Source organism: Grampus griseus, assembly GCF_964374135.1.
Source record: "Grampus griseus genome assembly, chromosome: 6".
Classification (NCBI taxonomy): Eukaryota; Metazoa; Chordata; class Mammalia; order Artiodactyla; family Delphinidae; genus Grampus; species Grampus griseus.
The window spans coordinates 64,304,268-64,317,848 of record NC_139000.1 but is presented as its reverse complement, the minus strand read 5'-3'; the positions used below and the strand labels follow the sequence as shown (position 1 = coordinate 64,317,848).

At 36.1% G+C, this 13,581-nt stretch overlaps 1 protein-coding gene across 3 annotated transcripts in view; it reads right to left on the bottom strand.

The window, feature by feature from the left end:
• Positions 1-12,453, bottom strand: part of CCDC171 (coiled-coil domain containing 171) — a 348,708-nt gene extending 336,255 nt beyond the window's left edge. For all 3 annotated transcript variants that reach the window (XM_082657166.1, XM_082657167.1, XM_082657168.1), the window contains exons 1-2: positions 12,323-12,453; positions 5,102-5,237 (exon numbers count right to left, since the gene is read on the bottom strand). In XM_082657166.1, coding sequence (XP_082513292.1) covers positions 5,102-5,237; positions 12,323-12,366 — 180 coding nt within the window. In that variant the 5' untranslated portion in view covers positions 12,367-12,453. The remainder of the gene's footprint in view (positions 1-5,101; positions 5,238-12,322) is intronic.
• Between the last annotated feature and the right edge of the window lie 1,128 nt (positions 12,454-13,581).

Genomic DNA, 13,581 nt, shown 5'->3' with positions numbered 1-13,581 from the left:
CTCTCTGCTTCCTGGACTTGATTGACTATTTCCTTTCCCATGTTAGGGAAGTTTTCAACTATAATCTCTTTAAATATTTTCGCATTCCCTTTCTTTTTCTCTTCTTCTTCTGGGACCCCTATAATTCAAATGTTGGTGCATTCAGTGTTGTCCCAGAGGTCTCTGAGACTGTCCTCAATTCTTTTCATTCTTTTTTCTTTATTCTGCTCTGCAGTAGTTATTTCCACTATTTTATCTTCCAGGTCACTTATCCATTCTTCTGCCTCAGTTATTCTGCTGATTCCTTCTAGAGAATTTTTAATTTCATTTATTGTGTTGTTCATCATTGTTTGTTTGCTCTTTAGTTCTAATTCCTTGTTAAACATTTCTTGTATTTTCTCCAATCTATTTCCAAGATTTTGGATCATCTTTACTAGCATTACTCTGAATTCTTTTTCAGGTAGGCTGCCTATTTCCTCTTCATTTGTCTGATCTGGTGGGTTTTTACTTTGCTCCTTCATCTGCTGGGTTTTTCTCTGTCTTCTCATTTTGCTTATCTTACTGTGCTTGGGGTCTCCTTTTGCAGGCTGTAAGTTCATAGTTCCCATTGTTTTTGGTGTCTGCCCCCAGTGGGTAAGGTTGGTTCAGTGGGTTGTGTAGGCTTCCTGCTGGAGGGGACTGGTGCCTGTGTTTCAGTGGGTGGGGATGGATCTTTTCTTTCTGGTGGGCAGGACCACGTCCGGTGGTGTGTTTTGGGGTGTCTGTGAACTGATTATGATTTTAGGCAGTCTCTCTGCTAACGGGTGGGGTTGTGTTCCTGTCTTGCTAGTTGTTTGGCACAGGATGTCCAGCACTGTAGCTTGCTGGTTGTTGAGTGGAGCTGGGTCTTAGCATTGAGATGGAGATCTCTGTGAGAGCTCTCACCATTTGATTTTACATGGGGCTGGGAGGTTTCTGGTGGTCCAATGTCCTGAATTCGGCTCTCCCACCTCAGAGGTTCAGGCCTGACACCCGGCTGGAGCACCAAGACCCTGTCAGCCACTCAGCTCAGAAGAAAAGGGAGGAAAAAGAAAGACAGAAAGAAAGAAAATAATAAAATAAAAGATAAATTATTAAAAATAAAAAAGTAATTAAAAAAAGAAAGAAAAGAGAACAACCAAACTAAAAAACAAATCCACCAATGATAACAAGCGCTAAAAACTATCCCAAAAAATGGAAAGACTGAACCCTAGGACAAATGGTAAAAGCAAAGCCATACAGACAAAATCACACAGAGAAGCATACACATACACACTCACAAAAACAGAAAAAGAAAATTATATATATTTTTTTAAAAAATGGAATTCCGAGAGCAACGAAATCAATAAACAAATTTACCAGTGATACTAAGCTCTAAATACTAAACTAAAATAAACATAAAACCAGAAACAAATTAGATGCAGAAAGCAAACCCCAAGTCTACAGTTGCTCCCAAAGTCCACTGCCCCAATTTTGGGATGATTCATTGTCTATTCAGGTATTCCACAGATGCAGGGTAAATCAGGTTGACTGTGGAGATTTAATCCGCTGCTCCTGAGGCTGCTGGGAGAGATTTCCCTTTCTCTTCTTTGTTCGCACAGCTCCTGGGGTTCAGCTTTGGATTTGGCCCCGACTCTGCGTGTAGGTCGCCTGAGGGCGTCTGTTCCCCACCCAGACAGGATGGGGTTAAAGAAGCAGCTGATTCAGGGGCTCTGGCTCACTCAGGCCGGAGGGAAGGAGGGGTACAGAATGCAGGGTGAGCCTGCAGCAGCAGAGGCCAGCATGACGTTTTCACAGCCTGAGGCACGATGTGTGTTCTCCCAGGGAAGTTGTCCATGGATCACGGGACCCTGGCAGTGGCAGGCTGCATAGGCTCCCAGGAGGGGAGGTGTGGAGAGTGACCTGTGCTTGCACACAGGTTTCTTGGTGGCTGCAGCAGCAGCCTTAGCATTTCATGTCCGTCTCCGGTATCCGCACTGATAACCACAGCTGGTGCCCATCTCTGGAGCTCGTTTAGGCAGTGCTCTGGATCCCCTCTCCTCATGCACCCCAAAACAATGGTCTCTTGCCTCTTAGGCAGGTCTAGACATTTTCCCAGATTCGCTCCCCAATAGCTGTGGTGCACTAGCCCCCTTCAGGCTGTGTTCATGCAGCCAACCCCAGTCCTCTCCCTGGGATATGACCTCTGAAGCCGGAGCCTCGTCTCCCAGCCCACACCCATCCCGGCGGGTGAGCAGACAAGCCTCTCAGGCTGGTGAGTGCTGGTCGGAACCGATCCTCTGTGCGGGAATCTCTCTGCTTAACCCTCTGCACCCCTGTTGCTGTGCTCTTCTCCATGGCTCCAAAGCTTCCCCCCAACCCACCCCCCGTCTCCGCCAGTGAAGGGGCTTCCAAGTGTGTAGCAACTTTTCCTCCTTCACAGCTCCCTCCCAGAGGGGCAGGTCCTGTCTCTATTCTTCTGTCTCTGGTTTTCCTTTTTTCTTTTGCCCTGCCCAGGTACGTGGGGAGTTTCCTGCCTTTTGGGAGGTCTGAGGTCTTCTGCCAGCGTTCAGTAGGTGTTCTGTAGGAGTTGTTCCACATGTAGATGTATTTCTGATGTATTTGTGGGAAGGAGGGTGATCTCCACATCTTACTCCTCCGCCATCTTGAAGGTCCCTCCAGTATTTGTTTTTCTCTGTCTGACTTATTTCACTTACCATAATGGCCCCAAGGTCCATCTATATTGTCACAAATGGCAAGATGTCACTCTTTTTTTGTGTGAATAATATTCCATTGTATACACACACACACACACACACACACACACACACACACACGGACTTCCCCGGTGGTGCAGTGGTTAAGAATCTGCTTGCCAATGAGGGGGACACAGGTTCAAGCCCTGGTCCGGGAAGATCCCACCTGTTGCAGAGCAACTAAGCCCGTGTGCCACAACTACTGAGCCTGCACTCTAGAGCCCACGAGCCACAACTACTGAGCCTGCATGCCACAACTACTGAAGCCCGCATGCCTAGAGCCCATGCTCTGCAACAAGAGAAGCCAATGCAATGAGAAGCCCACGTACCACAACGAAGAGTAGCCCCCGCTCGCTGCAACTAGAGAAAGCCCACACTCAGCAACAAAGACCTAATGCAGCCAAAAATAAAGAAATAAATTTTTTAAAAAAATAATATATATATATATTCATTTATATGTGTATATGTATATATATATACATATTTGAAACATTTTCTTTATCCATTCACCTATTGATAGGACACTTAGATTTTAAAGAAATTTTGTGCCAATCAGCCAGTGTGTTAGCATTAGGAGTACCTGATAAGGCAAATATCTGGCCTTAGTTTTTAGATAGTTTCATTCCTCTCTGCCTTGCTTTATAATGGACATATTTAGAAATTACATGGCTAAAAATATTACTATATAATATGAGTAAAATCAGCTAAACAAATAATTGAAACAGTAAAACTGAACAGTAATACAAACCTGGAGTTGAACCAACTATAACTACCTATTTTGAGAAAATTCTCTTCCTTCCGTGAGATAATTTCCAATCTCTTTAATGTGAACACATAATTCAAAATATTTTGATCAAATAAAAGATAATAAATGTATGTTCTGGTAAGAGAAATGTGATAACTATAAATATATGTGAAAGAATATATTTAATGGATGAATGATTATCATGATACTAATATTCTCAAGTAAAATGTACATTTGGCTTATAAAATAAGTTTTGGAGATTATGAACAATTAGCACCCATTTAACAAATACTACTTTATATTCAGTATGTAATAGTACAACATAAATAAAAGCAATTACTACTTCAATTATCACTTTAAAATTACCTCAATTGCCCTTAAAAATACAAATAAAACAGTCATAGATTGATCGCTTGTTATTTTAATCATAAACCACTGTTCCTTAGAGAACCTGAAAAAAAATCATTTTTCCGAACGTTTATTCAACACACAGCTACTGAGGGCCTACTACGTGCCAATAAGCAACTCGACAGGTACAGGGACAAAGCATGGTCACTACTTTCAGCTCTCACGAAGCTTAAGGACTAAAGAAGCGCAGGTAAGCGTGAAATAAATGTTTTAGCTCTAAAATATCTGTAACAGTAACATGTTATGGGAGAGGAAAGAAAGGAGTAATCATTTTCACCTAGCAAGGCTTTAAAAGGTTTCCTGACAGAACAGCGTCGGATTTTAGCAAAAAGGGAAGGAAAATACACTGTTTATGCTTAACTGTCAATAAATGTCAACTACTATTACAGTGCACAGACACTTCTCAAATTCTATTTCATTTAATTATCTCAACAACCCTTTGGGACCAGCATTTCACAATGAGAAACCAAAGATGTACAGGATAAATAACTCGCCCAAGTCCACATATGTTGTAAATGGAAGGGCCAAGAATGAGTCCAGGTCTCTGTAACTCAATATTCTTTCCACTACATCGGGCTGCCTAAGCTGAGCTTTAAGAATGAGTAAGACTTAAATAAAGAAAAAGAAGAAAACAGAGAAGAAAGACGACAGAAGAGACATAAACATATAATTCATGAATTATCCTAGAGTAAAAAATAACTTCTGTCCTTGGAATATACACATATACATATGAAATACAGATATTTATATATATACACACACATACTAATAAAAGATATAATGATACAATTGAAAAACAAAGATAATTCATGAATTACACTGATCAAAAATTCCATACTCAAATCTAATTGTTTAAGAGACTGTTCTATGACTGAGACCATAAGGAAACTACATTAAGATTTCCAAAATGCCTAATTTACAAATCCCTTAGTCACCAAACGCATTCATCAATTAACACTTTTGAGCAAATATAATTCATTAATTAAAATAAAATTAAGGTAACATACCAATAAATACAATACTTCATTAAATTTCTACTTTAACACTCCTATACAATTCCACTGTATTTAAAAAAACCATCTGTTCTATTAATGTCCTTTTTAAGCACAAGAATGTTACAGTGATAAATGTTAAAACAAGTAGTTTCTAATATGAAATGAATCTAAAATAATCAAACTCTACTTTTAACATTATTTGAGAAAAAAATAAATTCTACCTCTGCATTGTGCTTAGTTGTTATTTCTAATTTTTCTTTCTTAGCCCGATGGAGTTTCTTTCTGAGATCAGCAGTAATATCCAAGTCTGTTTCATTTTTAACCATTTGTTTTATATCAGATGAGGCATTCTTCAACCTATAAAATGAGATCAAAATAAAATATAATTACTATTAAGTAAATTTCCAGCATTTCCCGTATTTCTGATAACTTATTTTTCAAAAAAAAACAGGGAACATGTTACGGTCCTTACCCTAAAGAAACTTACATTCCAGTAAAAGATATTGATTGCAAAAGCTAGATAGAATTGCAAAGCAGTATATGACTAGAAACAAACCACTGTCCACTGGGAAACCACCATATTGTTCAAGATAGGCAATAAAGGTTATCTGATCCTATCACAAGCTGGCAAGTTTTGGAGAAGACTGAGTTCTTTCCTTTTAACCTTTTTAAATAATATATTTTACTTATTGCAAATATAACACATATTACAAAAAGAGAAAGTATAAGAGAATACAGACTCATGCTTTTAAATGGCAGAGTAAAGTTCTACTCTCTCCCCAAAAGTAAAATTAAAATTTTAACTAATTTAACAGCAAAGAGAATTTAGAGATATAAACTCACAAGGAGAATTAGTACCAGAGATGAGACAATAGCAATAAAATACTGGAAGTTGGAACGCAGGTGGATAAGTGGTAAGTGATTTATATAAGAGAGCTGAATTCAAAGCCAACAGTAAGAAAAGCAACCTGATTTACACCAGAGTCCCAAAAAGCTCAGTTCACTGGCAACACCTTTTAAAATGGGGGTAAAAGCAGAGCAGAAAACAGGAGAATTGGTTGAAAGTCTGCCAAAGAAATAATAAGATCCTCAGATCCTCTAGCCTATACACCACACAACTGGGTATTGATTTCTTCCCCACTCTGGCAGAACACTAGGGGTTTATCCCCTGGAGAGGATAAAACAGAATGTCTCTGGATTGGAGACATCAGATACAAATCGGGTAAGTGTTCCATACCAAAAGCAAGAGACTCAAGTAAAAAGTTGTATAATAAATTATATCCCTGGTCTTCTAATACTTATTGTCTAACAGAACAATGTCAGCCAAAGCAGAGACTAGAAGGATCTTCCCTGGAGAATCTAACCAACAAGGTGAAAAAGACCTAAAGATGCCAATGTTACGGGTTCTCCAGCAAAACAGCTTAACCAGATCACCCTACACAGAATGTCTCATACACTGAGCTTCCAATCATCTTTTTAGGCCTCTACTTTTAAATATGAACAGAGAGCCAAGGATCACCAGAAGTTAAGCAACATCTGATAAGAAAGATAGAGACTACAAGGGGCAGGGAAGAAGTCAAAGATGATGCAGGGAAAAAATAACTTTAAAAAAAGATTAAGAAAAAACCCTTAACATTAAAATCCTCAGAAAAATAGGAGAGGATAAAAAAATCCATAAAACAAAAACTGGATGTAATTAAAAATGAAATATTCATAGAACAAAAAAAGAGCTCTTGGAAATCAAAAACACAAACTAAGAAATGAAAAACTAAATAAATAAATTTAAAACAAAAATCTCCCAGATGCCTAAAAAAATTACAAGAGAAAATAATTTCCAATTTAGAATTTTATGCTCAACAAGTACCATTCAAAGACAAGAGTATGGGGAAGGGAAGATGAAACATGCACGCTTTCATAACTATGATCAGAGTGTAAACTGGCAGAAAAGTTTTTAGAAGTTTGGTAATAAATGTCTAAAACTTTCAAAAAAAAAAGACAAGAGTATGAGAAAGACTATTTCGGATCTACAAGACATCAAAACATTTATAAGGGGCTACTGGAAGACTTGTTTCACCAAAATAAGGACCCACACTGAGAAAGAGAAAGAAATGGGATCCCAGAAGTAGGGTATTCAAGATAAGAAAACAGCAAAGCGATGTCTAAGATAGTGATGAAAGGAAGCACCCAGTGAAATTTGTGCAGCAAATCACTTAAAGGGTAATCTGTTCCAACTGTACTGGCCAATGCCTCCAGGAGTAATTTCTTTAAGATGAAAAGAGAAAATAAAAGAATACATCAACTATGTGAACATATTGAGAGATTTATAAAACTTGGTGGGAGTATGAAGTTGAATTCATAAGTTCATGGAAATTAAACCAAGTAAACAACAAATGAGACAACTATTAATTAAATCCAAGAAAAACAAAATGTATACGAGAAAAAAAATTGTCACTGAATACTACTACATAACTAGGAAGTTTTGATAATTATACGATAATGTAAACATTGATTAATCTAACCAAGATTATATATCACTAAATGAAGAGAGAATAGAAAAGGGAGGCAAGTATGAATGAAAACTAAATTATGAACTTCTATAGTGGAAAGTCAGTAGATAATGGCTAAACATGAAAAATAAAATAAAAAAATTTTTGAAGAGGTATGGATTTTAAAAAAACATCTCAGAGAGTTGAAAATGATTCTTTCTAGGGATAAAGAAAGTTATTTGTCTCAAGGTAATAAGCACTGCTATTTTTCCTAACAGCAGTAAGTAAGCCTTTTAGAACAATTAGTCTTTAAATAACATGCATATGTAATTTTTTTTAAATAAGACTAAAATAAAACAACAGAGAATCAATGAAACCAAAATTTGATTCTTTAAATAGATGAATAAACTTGAAAACCTTTGGTTAGCTAGACAAAGAAAAAAGAGAAGAAACTCAAAGTATAAACAAAGAATAAAAAAGGGAATGGCACTACCAACGTAGAAGGATTATAATGAATACTATGAACAACTTTATGCTAACAAATCAGGACAAATTCCTAAAAAGACAGTAATTACTAAAACTAACTCAAAAAGAAAGAGAAAATCTGAACAGACCTATAACAGACAACAACATTGAATTAATAATTTTAAAAATCTAATCATAGAGAAAGTCCAAGTCCAGATTCTACCAAACTTTAAGGAAGAAATAATACCAATCCTCACATTAGAGGAGGAGGAAACATTTCTCCAAATCATTCTGAGTCCAGCATTACCTAATACCAAAATATGGCAGATATCTCAAGAAAGGAAGAGTACAGACCAATATCTTTCATGAATAGAGATACAAAAAATCCTCAACAAAACATTAGCAAACCAAATCCAGCAACATCTTGAAAGAATTAAATTACAACATGATTAATTGGGATTTATCCCCAAAATAGAAAATTGGTATAATGTCTGAAACTCAAGTGATGTAATATACCATTTTACTAAAACAAAGGATGAAAACTATATGATCATCTCAACAGATACAGAAAATGTATTTGACAAAATCCAACACCCATTCATGATTTAAAAAAATAAAAAAAAACTCTCAACAGACTAGGAATACAAGGAAATTTCATCAATCTGATAAAGGGCCTCTATGAAAAACTGCAAAAAGTAGCATCAAGCTTAATGGTGAAACACTGAAAGCTTCCCCTAAGACTGGGAACAAAATAAAGATGTCTGCTAGTAATACTTCTATTCAAGACTGTATTGGAGGTTCTAGACAGTGCAATCAGGAAAAAAAAAAAAGGAAAAGAAATAAAAGGCACATATACTGAAGGAAGAAGTAAAACTGTCTTTAATGGCAAAAAACATGATCCTGTAAGATTATCCTAAGAAATCCATTAAGAAGCAAAAAGACTAGAACTAAAAAACAATTTCAGCAAGGTCACAGAATATAAGATCAATATGCAAAAACCAATCACATTTCTAAACACTAGCAATAAATAATCCAAAACTGAAATTTAAAAAATAATTCCACTTATAATAGCATCAAGTAAATAAAATAGATTTAGGATTAAATTTAACAAAAAAAGGGAAAGACTTCTACACTGAAAAGCATAAATTATTGTTGAACTAAATTGAAGACCTAAGTAAATGAAATGACATTCCACATTCACATTCATGTATTTGAAGACTAGTATTTTAAGATGGCCACTTTCCCCAAATTGATCTACAGATTCAACATATTGCCTACCAAAATCCCAGCAGGCTTTTTTTTGCAGAAATTGACAAGCTGACCCTAAAAATTATATGGAAAAGCAAAGGACTCAGAAAAACCAAAATAATCTTTAAGAAAAACTAATGGGAGGACTTGCACCTTCTAAATTCAAAACTTACCATAAAGCTACAGTAATCAAAATAGTGTAGAATTTGAATTAAGAATAAACATGTAGATCAGTGTACCAGAATTGAGACCACAGAAATAAAGTCATATATATACAGTCAATTAATTTTCAACAAAGGTGTCAAGACAATTCAATGGGGGAAAAGATAGTCTTATCAACACATGGTGCTAAAACAACTGATCTCCACAGGCAAAAAGATAAATTTAGACCCTTACCTCACACCATATACTACAAAGTAACTTAAAATGGAGCCCGGACCTAAATGTAAGAACTAAAATTATAAAAATTCTAGAAAAAAACTTAGGAGAAAAATCTTCATGACCTTAAGCTGGGCAAAATTTCTTAGATACGAAACCAAAAGCACAATCCATAAAGAAAAAGAATTGAACTTCATAAAAATTAATAACTTTTACACTTCAAAAAGCATTATTAAGAAAATGAAGTCAAGCCAACAAATGGGAAAAGATATTTGCAAATTATATATCTGATAAAGGATTTGTATCCAGAACACATAAAGAACTCTTTTTTTTAATAAATTTATTTTATTTTATTTTTTATTTTTGGCTGTGTTGGTCTTCATTGCTGCACACAGGCTTTTCTCTAGTTGTGGCGAGCGGGCGCTACTCTTCGTTGCAGTGCATGGGCTTCTCATTGTGGTGACTTCTCTTGTTGCAGAGCATGGGCTCCAGGTGCATGGGCTTCAGTAGTTGTGGCAAACAGGCTTAGTTGCTTCGTGGCATGTGGGATCTTCCCGGACCAGGGCTCGAACCCGTGTCCCCTGCATTGGCAGGCGGATTCTTAACCACTGCGCCACCAGGGAAGCCCTTAGAATATATAAAGAACTCTTGAAGCTCGATAAGAAAAAGATGAATAACTCAATTTAAAATCAGGCAAAAGATCTGAATAGGCTTTTCACCAATGAAGATACACAAATGGGCAAAAAAAGCACATGCAAAGATGTTCAACATCATTGCTCACTAGGAAAACACAAAATAAAATCACAATGACATATTACTTTACTCTCACTGGAATGGCTATAATCAAAAAGTCAGAAAACAACAAGTGTTGGGGAGGATATGGAAATGTATAAAACCCTTATACACTGCTGGTGGAAATGTAAAATGCTTCAGTCACTTTAGAATACAATTTGGAAGTTTCTTAAAAATTTTAACGTAAATTTACTATATGATGAAGTAATGGTGCTCCTAAGAATCTACCCAAGAGAAATAAAATATGTCTACACAAAGACTTGCACACAAGTGTTTATAGCAGAGTTATTCATAATAGGCAAAATGTGGAAACAACCCAAATGTCCATCAACTGGTGAATGGTTAACTAAAATGTATATATCCATAAAATGGAATAATATTCAGAAATAAAAAGAAACAAAGTACTGACACATGTTACAATATAAATCTGAAGAACATGCCTACTGAAAAGAAGCCAGACACAAATGACCACATATTGTATGACCCCAGTTATATGAATTGTTCAAAAAAGGCAAATCTATAGAAACAGAAAGTACGTTCGTGGTAAACAGCAGAGTTTAAATAACTTCATCGGTCCAGATTCTAGAAGTCTGAAGAGTAATTTAACCATTAAAAATTATGACAGATGTATATTAATTTGGCAAGATGTTCCCCCCAAAATTGAAAAAGCAAGATACTAATGTAAAATATTATTCTAATTTTTGAAATATATATTTATATGTTCAAAAGAAAAGGTCTGGGCAAGTAAATACCAAAATACTGTTGGTAGTTAACTCTAAGTGGTAGCATTATAAGCAGTTTCATCGTTTTATTCATTTGTATTTCTTAAATTATTCTAAAAACATATGCATTATCTGCATTAAAATATACATATCTATGTGTATATATACATATGCACATATATAAGACAGGATATCAGAGCAAAAAAGAACCTTAAAACACTCTCTTTAGCACTCTTTGAACCATCTTCCTCACCATAGTGGTGGAGAACCAGCTGATGAGACCTCACTCTTAACCCTTGACACATCTAAAAGAAAAAATTCTTTTTAAGATAAAATTTTAGTAAAGAAAAATATTAATATTTTACTCATTTATTCTCTGTCTTGCTCCAGAAAGGATTTCAGGTAGCTCCTAAAGACAGGTAGGAAACGTTTACATAGCAAATCCTATTTATAAAGCAAAGTACATGTTAGTCACGGTACTCACCCCACCCACACATCCTTGCTGAAAAGGTGCTCAAGATCAGTTCTTCTCAAACTAAACGTGAGCAAGGACTATCCCCACCCCACTCCCATTGCTTCTGTAAAATATATTTAAAAGGGATAATTAAAAAAGAAAATCTAAAAATAGATAAAATTCAACTCTAAGTGTTTTATTATTAGATTCAACAAATAGAAAATTACTCTGTTACATGATTATAAGGTTCTAAACACTTGCTTTCAATTTCTGTACTTATTTCTTCGTAAACCACACTTTGAGTTGCACTCTCCGAAATGGCTCCATTTCGCATTATGGACTCAGAGTTTTTATATTATTCACATGAGATATGAATAAACCAAAGGTAGGCACCTCACCCAAAGGCATATATGAATGGTACAAAAAAGATGAGCAACAGCAATTCTTAGAATGTAAACTCCAAGAAAAGAAGCAGTGATGAACAGGAGCTAAAACTAACAGAACGCTTAAGTAGAGTGATGAATCAGAGTTGGGGCAATGAGGAAATAAGAGGAAACACAGCAACACAGATTGTGGCAAGCCAAGTAATAATGAATAAGCAGAAGAAAAGATTTAGAGAAGTGGAAAAGAATAAGCAAGTCTCTAGGGACTGGAGAAAGTACAGACACTGACTTTTGTACACTGAGTTAACAAAGGAGCATAAAGAGCCACACAGAGTCTCCAGACCCAGTTCTGGTTTCCATGAGGCATCATTCTTGCTCCTCCAGTCCCATGAAATTTCCACTTCCCTTACCATCCCATGAGAATTCTTACAATCAGCCTCTCCAACCACTTATTTCTCCCTGCTCCCTGCAACCAAAAGCATTCCTCAACTAGAAGATGAGACTGGAGGCTTACCTTTGGATATCACCGGAGGCATTATTTGAAGTATTCAAACTCATGATGAGTCTTCCAACTCTTTCAAAATACCCCACTGTTGCTTAATGATATACTTCGTTATTAATGATTAAAACTGTCCAAGACGTCTGTGGCTTACAGGTTACATGGGCTGAAGTCTGTTAAAACAGTAAACAATATAACAGCAGTTATTTATATGAGTCCTGAGACTAGGGGTGATTTTTCTTTTGTTTTTTGACTTATCTGTATTTTTAAGATTATTCTTTAAAAAACATGTAAATACTTGTATTTTTAAAAGCCACAGTGTTTGGGGACTTCCCTGGTGGTCCAATGGGTAAGACTCCGTGCTCCCAATGCAGGGGGCCCAGGTTCAATCCCTGGTCAGGGAACTAGATCCTGCATGCATGGCACAACTAAGAGTTCACATGCCACAACTAAGAGTCTGCATGCCACAACAAAAGGATTCCACGTGCCGCAATGAAGACTCCACGTGCCACAACTAAGACCCAACACAGCCTAAATAAATAAATAAACATTTTTTTTAAGTTATAAAAAATAAAATAAAAGCCACAGTGTTTTATTTCTTTTTAAATAAGATTAGAAACAAAAATGACAGAACATTAGAAAGAAATTCCTTCTTATAAGAATAAGCTAATACTATTAGATTATTTTAATTTCTCAAATAAAAAGTAATAAAATAGTGACTAATTGTTCTTAAACTGGAAGAGGAATAGGTAGTGCCTATCTCTAGGGCACAGAATTCAGTATGAAAGAAAATGCAGTCCAGGGATGTTTTGGGGTCCCAAAAGACTTTTTCATAAATGAAATATTTTTAATGCAATGTTACAATCAAAGAGGCCAAGGCACTCCCACATAAAAGATCTTACAGTAATTTTCAAAGGCCTTCTCCCAAGGGATTGAAGAGGAAAAAGGAAAGGAGAGAGCATTTGTCACTTACCCTGGCCTTCTCTCCAGAACACTCTTCTACCAGAGATACTCCAAATTATACAGAGTCAACAACTGTAAGTTACTACAGTATGAAGGAATCTTTGGGTAAACATCTCGATAACTAACTAACTCCAAATAGACACAAATATGAAGATCTCACAAGGTCTCTTGGTATCCCCAGCAGAAGTCCAATATCCTAAGAAAGACCATGAGATTTGGTCTCAGAGAGATCTGAGCTAGGATTCCAATAAGCATCCAGTATGTGGTCACAGGCAAGCCACTTAAACTCTCTGAGCTTGTTTCCTCAACCA